The sequence below is a fragment of the Rhineura floridana genome, chromosome 7 (assembly GCF_030035675.1).
Source record: "Rhineura floridana isolate rRhiFlo1 chromosome 7, rRhiFlo1.hap2, whole genome shotgun sequence".
NCBI classification, from domain to species: domain Eukaryota; kingdom Metazoa; phylum Chordata; class Lepidosauria; order Squamata; family Rhineuridae; genus Rhineura; species Rhineura floridana.
This window is the reverse complement of record NC_084486.1, coordinates 45,638,862-45,652,647: the sequence shown is the minus strand read 5'-3', so window position 1 is coordinate 45,652,647 and position 13,786 is coordinate 45,638,862. Positions and strand designations below refer to the sequence as shown.

Here is a 13,786-nt window from a genome sequence, read left to right as displayed (position 1 = left end):
CATACTAGGATGGAGAGGGGGAGGGATGAGGCGGCAGCCAGAGTGACATGGTGCAAATGCCCTGGCAGGAACACCGAGTTGGATCCACCTGTATTGTTTGCACCACCCTGGCCTTGCCATCACCTTGCCCCTCTCTCTCCCATATGCAACAGCAACGAGGGCAACCAGAGGTCAGGTGGGCAGCAATGCCCCAGCCCTCAATCTGCTACTGCCTGCTCTAGCATGGCATGTTCCTGTGAAACTCAAGGGAGTTGTACAGGCTGTGCAGAAAGTGCATAGCTAGGGTTGGGGATGCTGGGGAGGTACATGGCCTGTGCATCTACCATTATTCTTGTTCCATATATTGTACCAGTTTGCACTAATTTTTAGCAATAGACATTTTGAATATAAGATCATTATTCTTTCTTTTTTCCATTTATCTTTCTGTGTTAATATTAGGACTATACCTGAGTTGTATTCCATTAATTTCCTCTTAACTTACCTGATGTTCCACCCTGAGAGTGGCCGATAAAATATAATTTTTCTTGCTTAGTTTTCTGCAGGATAAAATTTATTGTTGCTGGAATATCATATATCGCAATTTCGTGGAAACTGTAAGACATTACATGCACAAAATGCAGGTGAAGTTTACCCTCAGTTACCATTGGTTACACTAATCATGCACACCCCAGTGTGTCAGTCCAGCCTCTATATTTTGCATCCACTGAAGGATCTGGAAACTTTTCTAGGGCAGCTCCATGTAGAGCATTTTATGAGCATATATTCTAGATGTAACCAGAACTTGTGCAACTGGTATCAAGATCAGCTGTCTCCAGGAAAAGCTGTTGACAATACTCCAGTGTTCAACTGCCACCTGAGCCTCCAGGAGTAAAGGAGGGTCCAAAAACACTCTTCTGTTACAGGGGCTGAACCTCATCTGAAACAGGATAAATTCCTATTTCCAGAATGGGCATCTCCCTACAAACAATCCCTCTATCTTTCCTGGATTAAACTTCAGCGTATTAATCCACATTTAGTCTTATATTTTATTTAAAACATTTGCGGTCATAGACCCGAAGTACAAATAGACATCAACAGTACAAACAGATTTAAACCTTTTAAAATAAAAGATTCCTAATTTACAGTCTGAGATAATAAAAGCTGCCTTTTCCGTATAATTTGAGCTATAAAAAGAAACTTGGCCACTGTTTTAGTTATAATCTTATCATTATCAGACATTAGTAATTGGAGGAGCTTCTTATGTGAGCAGCCAGGGAAGGCCTTAAGAATTGGAAATATAAGCCTGGAGCATAAATCCAAATAATAAGTGCATACAAACAATATGTGTGCAATTGTTTCAGCCTCTCCCTGGGAGCAGGGACACAGCCGCAGCTCTGGAGAAATTCCTCAAAAGCGGCCCTCTGTCATCGCAGAGGGGAGACAGTTGAATCTGGCTCTAGAAAATAGAAAACGGTAATGGGGAATTCTCAAATTTTCAAGATACCCTGCAAGTTTTAAAAACGAGAGGGTCAAATAAAAAAAAAAGAGGCAAACAGGAAGTACATGCACTAGCTCTTAGGTACTGGGAGTCAATATCCTTAAGGCGCTGTGATATATTCCGCTTTGCTACTTCTAGATCCCAAGTAGACAATATTTCCAGTGAAAAACCCATACGATTTATCCTTTCATGGTAAATACTAGACCAGGAACTTACAAAAGAATCCTTCCATAATAAATTTGGAAAGCCTAGGGAAGGTCCAGCATAAGCTACTTTGACCCAATAATTAAAAGCCCAGAGCCAAGCTGTACATTCCAATGATGCAAAACCCACCTCAAGTCGGAGCCCAGCTGAGGATGCACAGCGAGGCAGACCAAATAAAGAGCGTAAAAAATATGATGCCACTGCCTCAACCTTGGGGGTAAAACTCATAACCCAAATGGGTATCCCATATAAAAGTTTGGGGAGAATTTTGATCTTAAAGATCTGGAGAGCTGCTGGGATATACTGACCACCCCTAGAATAAAAAAAATGAATAATTGCTTTAGAAGTGTTATAGGCAGATAAAACTGCAGCCCGACTATGAGCAGCCCATGAAAGTGAAGAGCAAAAGAGTATTCCCAGATACCTAAACTTCTTAACCTGCTCAAATCTTTGTCCATTTATAGTACAATGGTGTTTCCTTGAACTGCGTGAAAAAACCATTTCATCCAGCACTTACTTCTGAGTAGATATTGTTAGAATTGTGCTGTTGATAAGTCTTGACTAGGGATCCTCTGCAACAATATCCATATCCAAACAGGGTTGGCAACCCCCTGCCTGGCTTGCCCTGCCTGCCTTTTAACGCAGTTGCCCCAAACTTCTTTACAGACTATCCTTCACTTCAGACAAATGTTTGAGAAATGATTAAGAGTTAAGAAGATTCTCTGCTCTTTCCTGCCTACTCTGTGGGCTGCTATAAACTCACTTTGACAGCCAACCCAATTCCAGTGAGTAATAATTGACAGAGAAAGCACACATGGTTTGGTTTACCTTCACAGGCAGTAGCTTGGGAACAACTACTGAGCAATTGAAGCTACACTTCCCAGTATGTGAATTCTCTTTTACCACTATTGGGCAAGAAACAGACCATCTTAGAAACTTGATTTTTTAAAAATGAAAGCTAATAGTCCAGAGATTAAGGTGACTCACACGGAGACCCAGAGAGAACCCCCCAAAACCAGAGTTTCCGTGTGAAAATCGGAGAACTGGCAACCCTAGTTGAGGAGGTGTGGGGAAGGACAGGTGAGAGTCTCTACTGTCTCCTTTCCCCCCCCCACCTTTCCTCACTGCTGACCACATGTTTAATTAGGTTTTAAAACCCTGACATGTGGTCAGCTGACAGCACACCCCATTTGGACAGCCATAAATTGCTCTGGGTGGGCCTAAATCCAGGTGATCCAGGGCTGCCTGAAGCTGCTCTGGCCAAATCCCAGGTTGACCCGAATCATCCAGTTTAGTTCAGGATCCAGGATTTGTCTGGAGTAGATGCACAGCCCTACTTATGGTCCTTATCTACATCTCAGAGTCCCAGAAATTGGGGCTGCATCAAAACAAAGAAGGTCATGAATTTTATAATGTTTGCTGTTGGGTCTAAAAAAAAGAAAAGGATCCACAATCCACCTTTCCCCATCTTTTGGATTTTTTTCCAGGATTGATGCACTTCTGCCACACTGCAAGAAAAAGTATGATAGCTGCAGCTGTACTTCAGGGGCAACAGTCATGACAAGTGTCCCATCTATCTAAGCTAGAAAAAATGTCCCCCTGATACCTGAAATCCCAAAATTCTTCTTGATCAATTGATAGGTTCCGGTGTCTTCTAGACCAGGTGGTCCCTCTAGTATTTATCATCCAAACATCATAGCCAGCATCTGCTAGAACAAATCCAATGCTGTTGTTGGGAAGATTGGCAATCCAGCATCTACTCTCAAGCAGTATGCCATGTACCAGTAACACAACTGACCTAGAACCTGAGGACCAAAAGGGACATTACACAATATGTCAGACAATCTGCTGTTCAGTTTATTTATTCTCACTTCATCAATATTGCTCTCTGTGATGCTCTCATCTAACCCAGTATGGACAGAATTATTCACAGAAGGAATGCATTTTTCTAGGACAGAGATACTCTAATTAGGTGATTTCTCATGGCCAACACACTTCTTTGTAATATTACATGATGTAAATAAATGCATCCTGAAAACTATAGCCAACACATACGTAGTAAACACCAGATTCGTTTGGTTCATGTTCACAGTTCAATTTAAGTCCATCCAAATGGTCCTTTCCACATTTTGGTAATATAATAAAAACCTCTGTTTTGTTAATCACAATTACGTGTGTGTGTGTGTGTGCATTCAGAATGTTACAAGTTGCTATGCTGAAGTATAAGATATACTTAAGACTATGAAAACATCAAAAAACACTCACAGCAAATTGTTTAATTTATTTTTTCCAACAATTATGATCTTTAAGATAATGCACTTAAAGATACACTAGAAATTTTTCAGTGTTGTACCCCAAAATGAATTTCATTCGCATTCAGTTCACCCAGTAATTATAGGAACTACTTTCAGGCATAGCTGAGAGATTTTTGAACTAATGTGGTAAATTTCATTAAACCAAACTAGTTCATTCCACGCACTGATACACACTTGTTTTTTCAGGGCTGCCATGACTCCTTTCAATTTCCCATTTAGAAAAATTCTGTAAAAACCTAGGTACATTCCAAAAATACCTGTCTTCCCAGGACTGTGTATTCCATATGGAATTCTGTTTACTAGCAGGTAATAGCCATCATCTGTCAGGATTTCATGCTCTTCACTAGGGTATCGCCAGTATTGAATGATTTCATTCTGCAAGAAAAAATAAATCCTTTGCAAAATGAAACTTTTTTTAAAGTGGTCCTAGATGTGGTGGGGGTCTGTTATTTCCAAATGCATCTGAACAAGCAACTTACAGGAGTCATAGATTCTTGAGGATTCAAGTGTCTTTTCCTTAGGAATTCTTCTGTCTCTGTAGTCTGTTGGATTATGCACACCACTGCCAAAAACAGCCACATTGCCGACCTGTGTAAAACAATAGCAGTTATTTCAAAATACTTGGCAAAAAAAGAAAGGTTTTTAAATGGTTCTAAATGTGCTGGGGACAGGGGGGCAGTTTTAGTTCTGATGGTTCTGGGGAGGAAAGAAATATTGTATCTAGCCTCTGAAAATGTTAGTCATTAAGATGGAAGGCTTGTGGGGAAACACTGAGGAAAAATGGCATGAATATGTCACATGAGGTGTTGGCTATTGGAGACAGAATCACTAAGGCCCAAATTAGACATGATAGAAGAAACTGTAGAAAAGGAGTACAAATAACCCACCCCACACTGAAAACCTCTATACACCTCCCCCCTCCCACTGAACCCCCACACACATACACGGGCCCACTCTGAATTCCTCCTCACAATCACACTGTCCCACATTTCAACACACACACGCCATTCAGTACTGAATCCTTCCTGCCCCATAACGAAATCATGATGCTGGTGAGAAAGAAAAAGTAAGCCTTTTGGAACATAGAAAGGCATATTTATATCCATTTGGTTATATCTGCTTTTCAATTTGTTTTCAATGATTTATTGTGTTTGTTAATAGATCATAGATTCGTTTTAAAACATTTTAAATATGTTTTAAAAACTATTTTTAATTTTTTTTAATCACAGAAGTGCTGCTGGTTGGAGTTCCTTTGGGGGGAAGGGTGGTCAATAAATTCAATAAATAAAACAAACAAACCAATAAATGGGCAAGCAGTTATGCATGTAATGGCCTGTTTGTGATCCTCCATCCTTGCTGTATCAGTTCTGTGCCAGAGCTAGGTCTTGAAAGGATCCTGAGTACTAACTAGTGGCATGAAAGACTGTAAATATGGTGGGGCATCTTCATTTTTTCGCCAATCCAGAGAGTGTGCAGGCAATCCTCAGGGCAATATACCTTTGTCAGTTATTGACCCTGGCTCTGAGGTTGTGGAGGTGGCTGCCAGATCAGGATGAAATTTGCCTGCGCCTGCCTACTGAACATAATGGGTTTTAAATCCTTCCTTTTTTAATTTTCAAAAATGAAATGTCATAGCGGATTAAAGTAGACATGATTGTTAGGCTCTCAGCCAAACTTCGTGTAACTTTGTGCTATAGCACTGTAAACTGCATTTCAGTCTGCAGCACTGAGGGACTGAAGAAGTTCTGCCATCTGGGGTGGCCATCTGGCTGTCTGGGTGATCATGACACAGCAAAGGCCCCCTGTCAATACTGAAAGGACTAGGACCCTGACACTTCCTTGACCAAGAGACAAGAGAGAAGCTGCCCATGGAAGAGAGATCTTGCAGCCTCTTATATCAGTTTCTGGCTGAGTCAGGGGGGCACAAACACCCGGCACCCATTGGCTAGTGAGCTTGCTGCAGGGCTGCCCCCATGGGACCCTTAAGGGAAAGGGTGGGTGAAAATGTCAATTTCATTTTTTGGTCAGTTTCTCATTTTCCCTATCTTCAGTTCTGCACATTTCCACAGCAGTTTGCTTTTAAACAAACAAATTTTCATGGAAATTCAACAGGATTCTAGTGTGAATATCTCATCAAAGACACATTTCATATGCACTTTTGCCAAATATGTACATTTTTGCAAAGCAATCTTCCCTAATATAATGCATCTTTGTACATTATTTTCTCTCAAATATGCATTTAAGTGCACACTTTACCCCAGTATATGCATTTTTGTACACGTTCTTTGGCTGGAGAAGTGTGAATTTCAAAAGATGGTTGTGTTTCAGTTTGCGAATTATTTCAGAAAATGAGAATATGGTAAGTTTCCCTTTAAATGCAAATGAAATCAAATTTCTCCCCCATCCTTACTCATGGGTGAAGACACTACCCCCTTTTATTTCAATTTTGACCAGCAGGAAGCTGGATGATGCAGCTTCTGAAAGCATTAAATTTCATATAAACTCCTGCGGTGTTGTATCCTCTTAGTACTACTCTTGCTTCCTCTTTTAGGATTGACAAGATTGGGTATCAGTGCCTGTGCTGTTCCCAAGCAGGGCATAATCATTCTAAATGCTGGAACTGGAAGAATATGTTTGCCTCTTTTTGTTCTCAAATCCTGGCACCTCAGGTCTCTTTAAGCAAGTGGGAAAATGCTTTTTCTCTGAGCAGAACACAGCTGTAAAACACACACATAAGAAGAGCCTGCTGGAACAGGCCAGTGGGCCCATCTAGTCCAGAATCCTATTCTCACAGTGACCACCCAGACGCCCATGGGAAGCCCCATATGTAATGATATACACATACCTAACACAAACTTTGTTCACAAACTTTTTTTTTCTGACTTTGCACCCTTGCGTTCTCATAGCTGGCCACCCCAAGATATTTTATTAAGTCCAAAAGGAACCTGGGAAGACTTGTTTTTAAAAATTATCTTGTTAAACAATTCAAATTGCTAGCTAACTGAGTTGGACTAGCTTCTGAGTAGGCTACCATGAGATTGCTTGACCTAGCCACCCATCCATCTCTCTCTCTCACTCACAGACAGGCATACTTCAGCTGAGCTTATTAGCCTTAGACAGGATTGTTCTGCATATCCAGCCAGCCAATCAGCCACATTTTCTCTCATCCCCGCTAACCTGACTGTAAGTGCTTAAGTGCAGAATGTGTAGTAGCTGGAATCCTGCTGGCAAAGGAACTGTTTGACCCTGATCCTGCCTGCCTGATGCCAATTAAGTGTAAGCAAGCTAAATCACCTAGAGGCAGACTGAAGGAAACAAATACTTCTTGCTATTGTATTTATATCCTCCCATACAATTAAAGAGCTCAAAGTGGCATACATAGTTCTCCCCCTCCTCCTCATCATAACAATCCTGTGAGGTACGTTAGGCTGAGAGAAGATAATTGGACCAAGGTCACCCAGTGGCCAAGTTGGGATGCGAATTCAGGCCTCCCAGGCCCGAATACAGGGTAGCCATGCTGACAGGTCAGATCCTCATCTCCCCCCACTTCCCCATGGGCCAAACTTGACAGGGCCAAACGTCTCAATCATAATGACATTAAATGAACTATTTTTGTATGCATGGTTTGAAATTAAATCATGCTGTGCCCACTCTTTGAAGCCTCAACAATCAGCTTCAGGAATGCGGGGGCCCTTGGGCATTAGCCTGCCCCGGGCCCCTCTGCTTTCCTTCCTCGATCCCGCGGATCGCAAGACAAGCTTCCGAACCGCCCGCCATCCCTAGCGCTTCACCTACCTTTCTCCGCTGTTCGCGCAGGGTTGCCATCAATAAAGATGGCGGCCGAGGTTTCCACAAGGGACTGAAGCCTTTGCCGCCATCTTGGTTGATGGCATTCCACCTCCACCTCCTCCAGCCTTCCTACTCTCTCCCAAGGATACAGCTGCACCAAGCAGATGGAGCAGGAAGAACCAAGTCCTGGGTGGAGCAACTCATGATGCAGCCACTACACAAACACTATACACCCCAGATGGTAGCAGGCAGGCAAGCTGGCACCCAGACTTGGGTTTTCTATGGGCAGGGACTGCCCAAAACAGAATGAATGAAATAACACACACACACAGAGGCTGTTTTTGTTTTCCCCAGGGTGAGGCTCATCCATTGCACTCTGGGTGTGCTGACTCCTGCAGTTTCCTCAAATGTGGCAAACTCAACTGCACAATCTCATTGCATAATTAAGTGGCCTGTTTAATCCAACAGGCTATCAGTTCAGAAGAAGTCATAAGCAGAAGATATTTGAATCCTGAAGAATGTGTGACCATTTAAGTTGCTTATTCAGATGCAGGCCCTGCTGCATCATCTTTGAATTATCTCAAACAAATTGACAATTAGTTTGATGGAGTGGCTGAATGTCAGTGTTGATGTTGTCTGAAGTCACATCCACACTAGAGATATGAAGGTCCTGAGAAAGAATGGGAAAATTCCCAAAAAACCCTTTTTTCCTAAAATTTTCCAGTCTTTTTTCCAAAAAAATTAGAAAAAGGGGAGGAGTTTTCCCCAAAATTTTCTGTTTTTTTTCCTGGGCCTTCACATCTCCAATCCACACCATACAATTAAAGCATTTTTAAGCACATGGCTTCCCTGGGAACTGTAGCTATGTGAGGGGTAAACTACAGTTCCCAGGGTTCTTTGGGGGAAGCCATATGCTTTAAAATGTGATTTAAGTGTGCTTTAAATCTAATGGCTTATCCACCTGGGAGCATAACCTCTTGCTAAAGATGCTGCTTTTACCTCCATTTTCTGTTTGCACTATCCACAGTAAGGGCTCAATGCCAGCTGCAAACATGATGTCTTCTAGTCACACTTGAGGGGAAGCATCAGTCACACAATTTCCTAATGACTACACCCTCTAATTTAACATTTCTACTCCCTCTGGTTACCTGGCAACTGAGCATGCTCAGTTTGTTCTACCACTAAATTTCATTTTAAAAAAATGGAACTGCAATTATTTGTATTTTCACTGGTACAATACAGATGAAATACAAATCTCTGTTTGAGCAGTGTTATGCTTTTGTGCACAAGTTGGGGGGGGGAGAAAATAAAGGCACCATTTCCAGCAATATAAAAAAGGCTTGCAGAATAGGAGAGAGCAGCGGAAGTTTCTCTTCAGCCCACAGGAAATGAAATGAACGAAGGGAGGAGGAGGGAGTGGATGTGGAGAGGGGAATGATTGACACACCCACCTAAAAGCATCGGAACAAAGCATCTGTAAGCCCTAGAGATGTGGAGTGAAGAGATTTTTTCCTTCCCTTTTCAGATTATCAGAGGATTGGGTTAGTATGGATTTACAGGGGGGAAACTGCGTGATAGCTTCTGTGTTCCAATGTCATATGAACCATGCAAATTAAAAGGGGGTGTGAGTAGCACCAGACACTCAGTATACCACCGTGAATGTGACCTGACCTTGCATTACACATACCCATGTTTACCCAGAGCACTTACCTCCTATAAATGCAAACAAAATTCTTTACTAGAATACACAGTATGGGATTCCTTAGGCTTGACATTATTTTGTTTCTCATTGTGAGACTTCTGCTGTGTTGTGGCTTAGTTAGCACACAGATTAAAAAGTTTCCCTTATGCTCCCACAGTCTGGTTTTTCTTTGTTTCGTGGAGAAAATCAAATGATAAACTGAAGGAAGAGGTTCCTCCAAGAAACATGTAGAATAACCCAGTTACACGTCAATAAATGACTAGAATGATGAGTTGATAAGGAAGTGCATATATAAAGAAGAAAACTCAAACCGCAATACAGCATAATACAAATACATGTAGCAATCAGTAAACAATAAGAAACTGTCTTTTTTGGTGTGTTCATTAATCCCTGTTTACCCAGGTTCCTGACTGTTTACTGCTTGCTACATGTATTTGTATTACATTATATTATCTTTGTGATTTGAGTTTTCTTCTTTAATTGCATATACACCTCATTATTAACTCATCATTCTAGTCATTTATTGGTCTGTGACTTGGTTATTCAGAATGGACAAAACCAGTAGTGAAGGGCCACTTGTGTGGAAGGAAATCTTAACGTCTAGAAACATTAACACCTTCTGAAAGTTGTGATAAAGACGACAATGGGTGACACTTAGCAATTATATAGAATCACAGAGCTGGAAGCATACCTAAAGGCCATCTAATCCAACCCCCCTATTTGCTGCAAGCAATTCAGAGCTAGAGCATCCCTATCCGTAGGGATCTTGACTCTAATATTAGGACAGTTGATTCCATTGAGGTACCCAGATCACGGTCTTGTCCTCAATTATTGGATGAGTTTCAGTTGGTGCAGCTTGAGGAAGTTGACAAGGTGCTTGGACTGGTGCGCGCAACCACGTCGGTACTGGACCCTTGCCCCTCCTGGCTAGTAAAAGCTAGCCGGGATAGAACTGCCGGTTGGGCCAAGGAAGTGATCAATGCCTCCTTGAGAGAGGGAGTTGTCCCTCATTGTCTCAAGGAGGCTGTAGTGAGACCTCTCTTGAAGAGGTCTTCCTTGGACCCAGATAACCTGAACAACTATCGACCGGTAGCGGATGTGCCATTTCTGGGCAAGGTATTGGAACGGGTGGTTGCCAGCCAGCTCCAGGCGCTCTTGGATGAAACCGATTATCTAGATCCATTTCAATCCGGTTTTAGACCCGGTTTTGGCACGGAAACAGCCTTGGTCGCCCTGTATGATGACCTGTGTCGGGAGAGGGACAGGGGGAGTGTAACTCTGTTGATTCTCCTTGACCTCTCAGCTGCTTTTGATACCATCGACCATGGTATCCTTCTGGAGAGACTCGCGGAGTTGGGAGTTGGGGGTACTGCCTGGCAGTGGTTCCGCTCCTACTTGGCGGATCGTCTCCAGAAGGTAGTGCTTGGGGAACATTGCTCGATACCCTGGACTCTCCATTGTGGAGTCCCTCAGGGATCGGTACTGTCCCCCATGCTTTTTAACATCTACATGAAGCCTCTGGGTGCGGTCATCCGGAGTTTTGGAGTGCGTTGTCATCAGTATGCTGATGACATGCAGCTCTATTTCTCCTTTTCATCTTCTTCAGGTGAGGCTGTTGATGCGCTGAACCGTTGCCTGGCCGCGATAATGGACTGGATGGGAGCTAATAAACTGAAACTCAATCCAGACAAGACTGAGACACTGTTAGTGAGTGCCTTTTCCGCACAGATGGTGGATGTTCATCCTGTACTGGATGGGGTTACATTCCCCCTGAAGGAACAGGTTCGTAGTTTGGGGGTTCTTTTCGATCCTTCCTTGTCACTTGAGGCTCAGGTAGCCTCAGTGGCTCAGAATGCGTTCTACCACCTTTGGCTGGTAGCCCAACTACGCCCCTATCGGGACGGTGATGACCTCGCTTCAGTTGTTCATGCTCTGGTGACCTCTAGATTGGACTACTGTAATGCACTCTACGTGGGGCTGCCTTTGAAGACGGTTCGGAAGCTGCAACTAGTGCAAAACGCAGCAGCCAGACTGTTGACGAGGACCACTTGGTCCTCACATATTACACCCATTCTGGCCCATTTGCACTGGTTGCCGATTTGTTTCCGGGCCAGATTCAAGGTGCTGGTATTGACCTATAAAGCCTTACACGGTGTGGGCCCGCAATACCTGATGGAACGCCTCTCCCGCTATGAACCTACCCGTGCACTTCGTTCGTCATCTAAGGCCCTCCTCCGAGTACCGACCCATCGAGAAGCTCGGAGGGTAGTGACAAGATCCAGGGCCTTTTCAGTGGTGGCCCCCGAATTGTGGAATAGTCTCCCCGAGGAGGTACGCCTGGCACCTACGTTGATATCCTTTCGGCGCCAGGTTAAAACCTTCCTATTCTCCCAGGCATTTTAATGTATTTTAAATACGTTTTAATGTTTTGGTCTTTCTAATTTATTTTATTGTTGTTATATATTTGTATTTTATATTTTGTGATTGTTGATTTATTGTATTATTTTATGTTGTACACCGCCCAGGGAGCCTTTGGCTAGGGGCGGTTTATAAATTAAAATAAATAAATAAATAAATAAATCCAGCCTCTGCTTGAAGACCACCAGTGAGGAAGATCCCATCACCTCTGTGTAGTTGCATCTGTGTAGTTGCATCAATTGCTGAAGCACTCTTACCCCCAAAATGTTTCTCCTAATGTTCAAACGCCTGTAATTTAAGAACATAGGAAGCTGCCTTATACCGAGTCAGACCAACAGTTCATCTAGCTCAGTGTTCTCTACACTGACTGGTAGGACCTCTCCAGGTTTCAGAAAAGAGTCTCTTGCAGTCCTACTTGGAAATGCTAGGGATTAAACCCGGAACCTTCTGCATGCAAGCAAATGCTTTACCACTGTGCTATGGGCCTTTGCCATAGCCCACAGATCTAATCAGAATCCAATTTAAATCTTCAGATACAATCCTGCTCTCTGGGGAAACAGAGGAAAAAGTCCCTTCCCTCTCCTCCATGACAGCCCTTCAGTGCTTTTGAATCTTCAAAATCTTTCAAATATGTTATTTCAGTAAACAACCCTTAAAACAGCTCTCTGAAGCGGGTTAGTATTATTGCATAATTATTGCTGACAAAAAATCCTGATGTTGAGAAATATCTACAGCCACCTAGGGTTGTATTCAACATAGTGCTTTCCATTCATTCCATTACAGCAAGAATTTTGCCTTGCCCAACAGGATACTCTCCCTTTTTCCTCCCCCCACATGCCCCCTCAATATGTTCTGGAGCAGATTTGGGGGCAGCACAGGGCATGCATGGGGAAGCGAGGAATCCTGTTGTGTGAGCAACTATTTAGTTGCATTTCACCCCTAGTGATCCATGATTGAGGTGAGATTTGAACTAGGCACTTTCTAGTTCAATGGAGATACTACAGCTGTCAAACATTCTCAGATCAAATTAGGTAGTCCTTTTTAAATGTTCATGTTTATGTTCTCATCATATGAGAGTCAAATGCAGGGTGGTAAAGCTGTGGCTTTCCAGATGTTGTTGGACTCCAACTCCCATCAGCCTCAACCACACTGGCCACTGGTCAGGGACTATGGAAGCTGCAGTCCAGAAACATTTTGCAGGCCATAGTTTCCCCACCCCTGATCCTTTAGCCTGACCCAGCAGGGAACTTGTTACAGTCTTACTGCTCAATTCATGCAATAGTGCATATATGACTTTCATTCTGTTGTACAGTACATGAATAGATATCTCTGCTTAAAAAGGCTATACTTCAATACAGGGTTTTTAAAAGGTTACTGCTACAGAAAAGGTATGCCACCAAAATCAAATTTAAGGCTGTTGCTTACCTCCCCCTCTCCAACAGAGCTTGAATCTCAAACAGATGCTGCAAAATATAAAGTATGGAATGGAACACACAGGAAGTGATGAAGGGAATTTAGCTGTGTGATGTTATAAGGATGCAAGTGTGTGCCTGTGTGTATTTAAATAATTATGATGATAAAATCATTGTTAGGAGGTGGTAACATACTGGAAAGCGTTACACACCCAAGCTCTGAGGTAGTTTGGGTACACTACCAGTCTCTGAGATATTACATGGATTGTGTACCATTTTGTACGGTTACCCAATTACCGGGTAATGGGCCCCACTCAACTCTTTAGGACTTATTTCTGAGTAGACATTCATAGGATTGGTCCCTCACACGCTCTCTGTTCAATTAACACTCGTTACATTTTTTAATTTCCCTTCTAGATTCAGACTAAACAACTTAGAGGTACACAGTCCACGTAAGTTAGACAGTTTC

At 42.7% G+C, this 13,786-nt stretch overlaps 1 protein-coding gene across 3 annotated transcripts in view; it reads right to left on the bottom strand.

Annotated features, from left to right (window-relative positions):
- Positions 1 to 13,425, bottom strand: part of LOC133388892 (lipase member M-like) — a 37,459-nt gene extending 24,034 nt beyond the window's left edge. For all 3 annotated transcript variants that reach the window (XM_061635400.1, XM_061635401.1, XM_061635402.1), the window contains exons 1-5: positions 13,331 to 13,425; positions 4,476 to 4,584; positions 4,254 to 4,371; positions 3,288 to 3,486; positions 482 to 591 (exon numbers count right to left, since the gene is read on the bottom strand). In XM_061635400.1, coding sequence (XP_061491384.1) covers positions 482 to 591; positions 3,288 to 3,486; positions 4,254 to 4,371; positions 4,476 to 4,577 — 529 coding nt within the window. In that variant the 5' untranslated portion in view covers positions 4,578 to 4,584; positions 13,331 to 13,425. The remainder of the gene's footprint in view (positions 1 to 481; positions 592 to 3,287; positions 3,487 to 4,253; positions 4,372 to 4,475; positions 4,585 to 13,330) is intronic.
- Between the last annotated feature and the right edge of the window lie 361 nt (positions 13,426 to 13,786).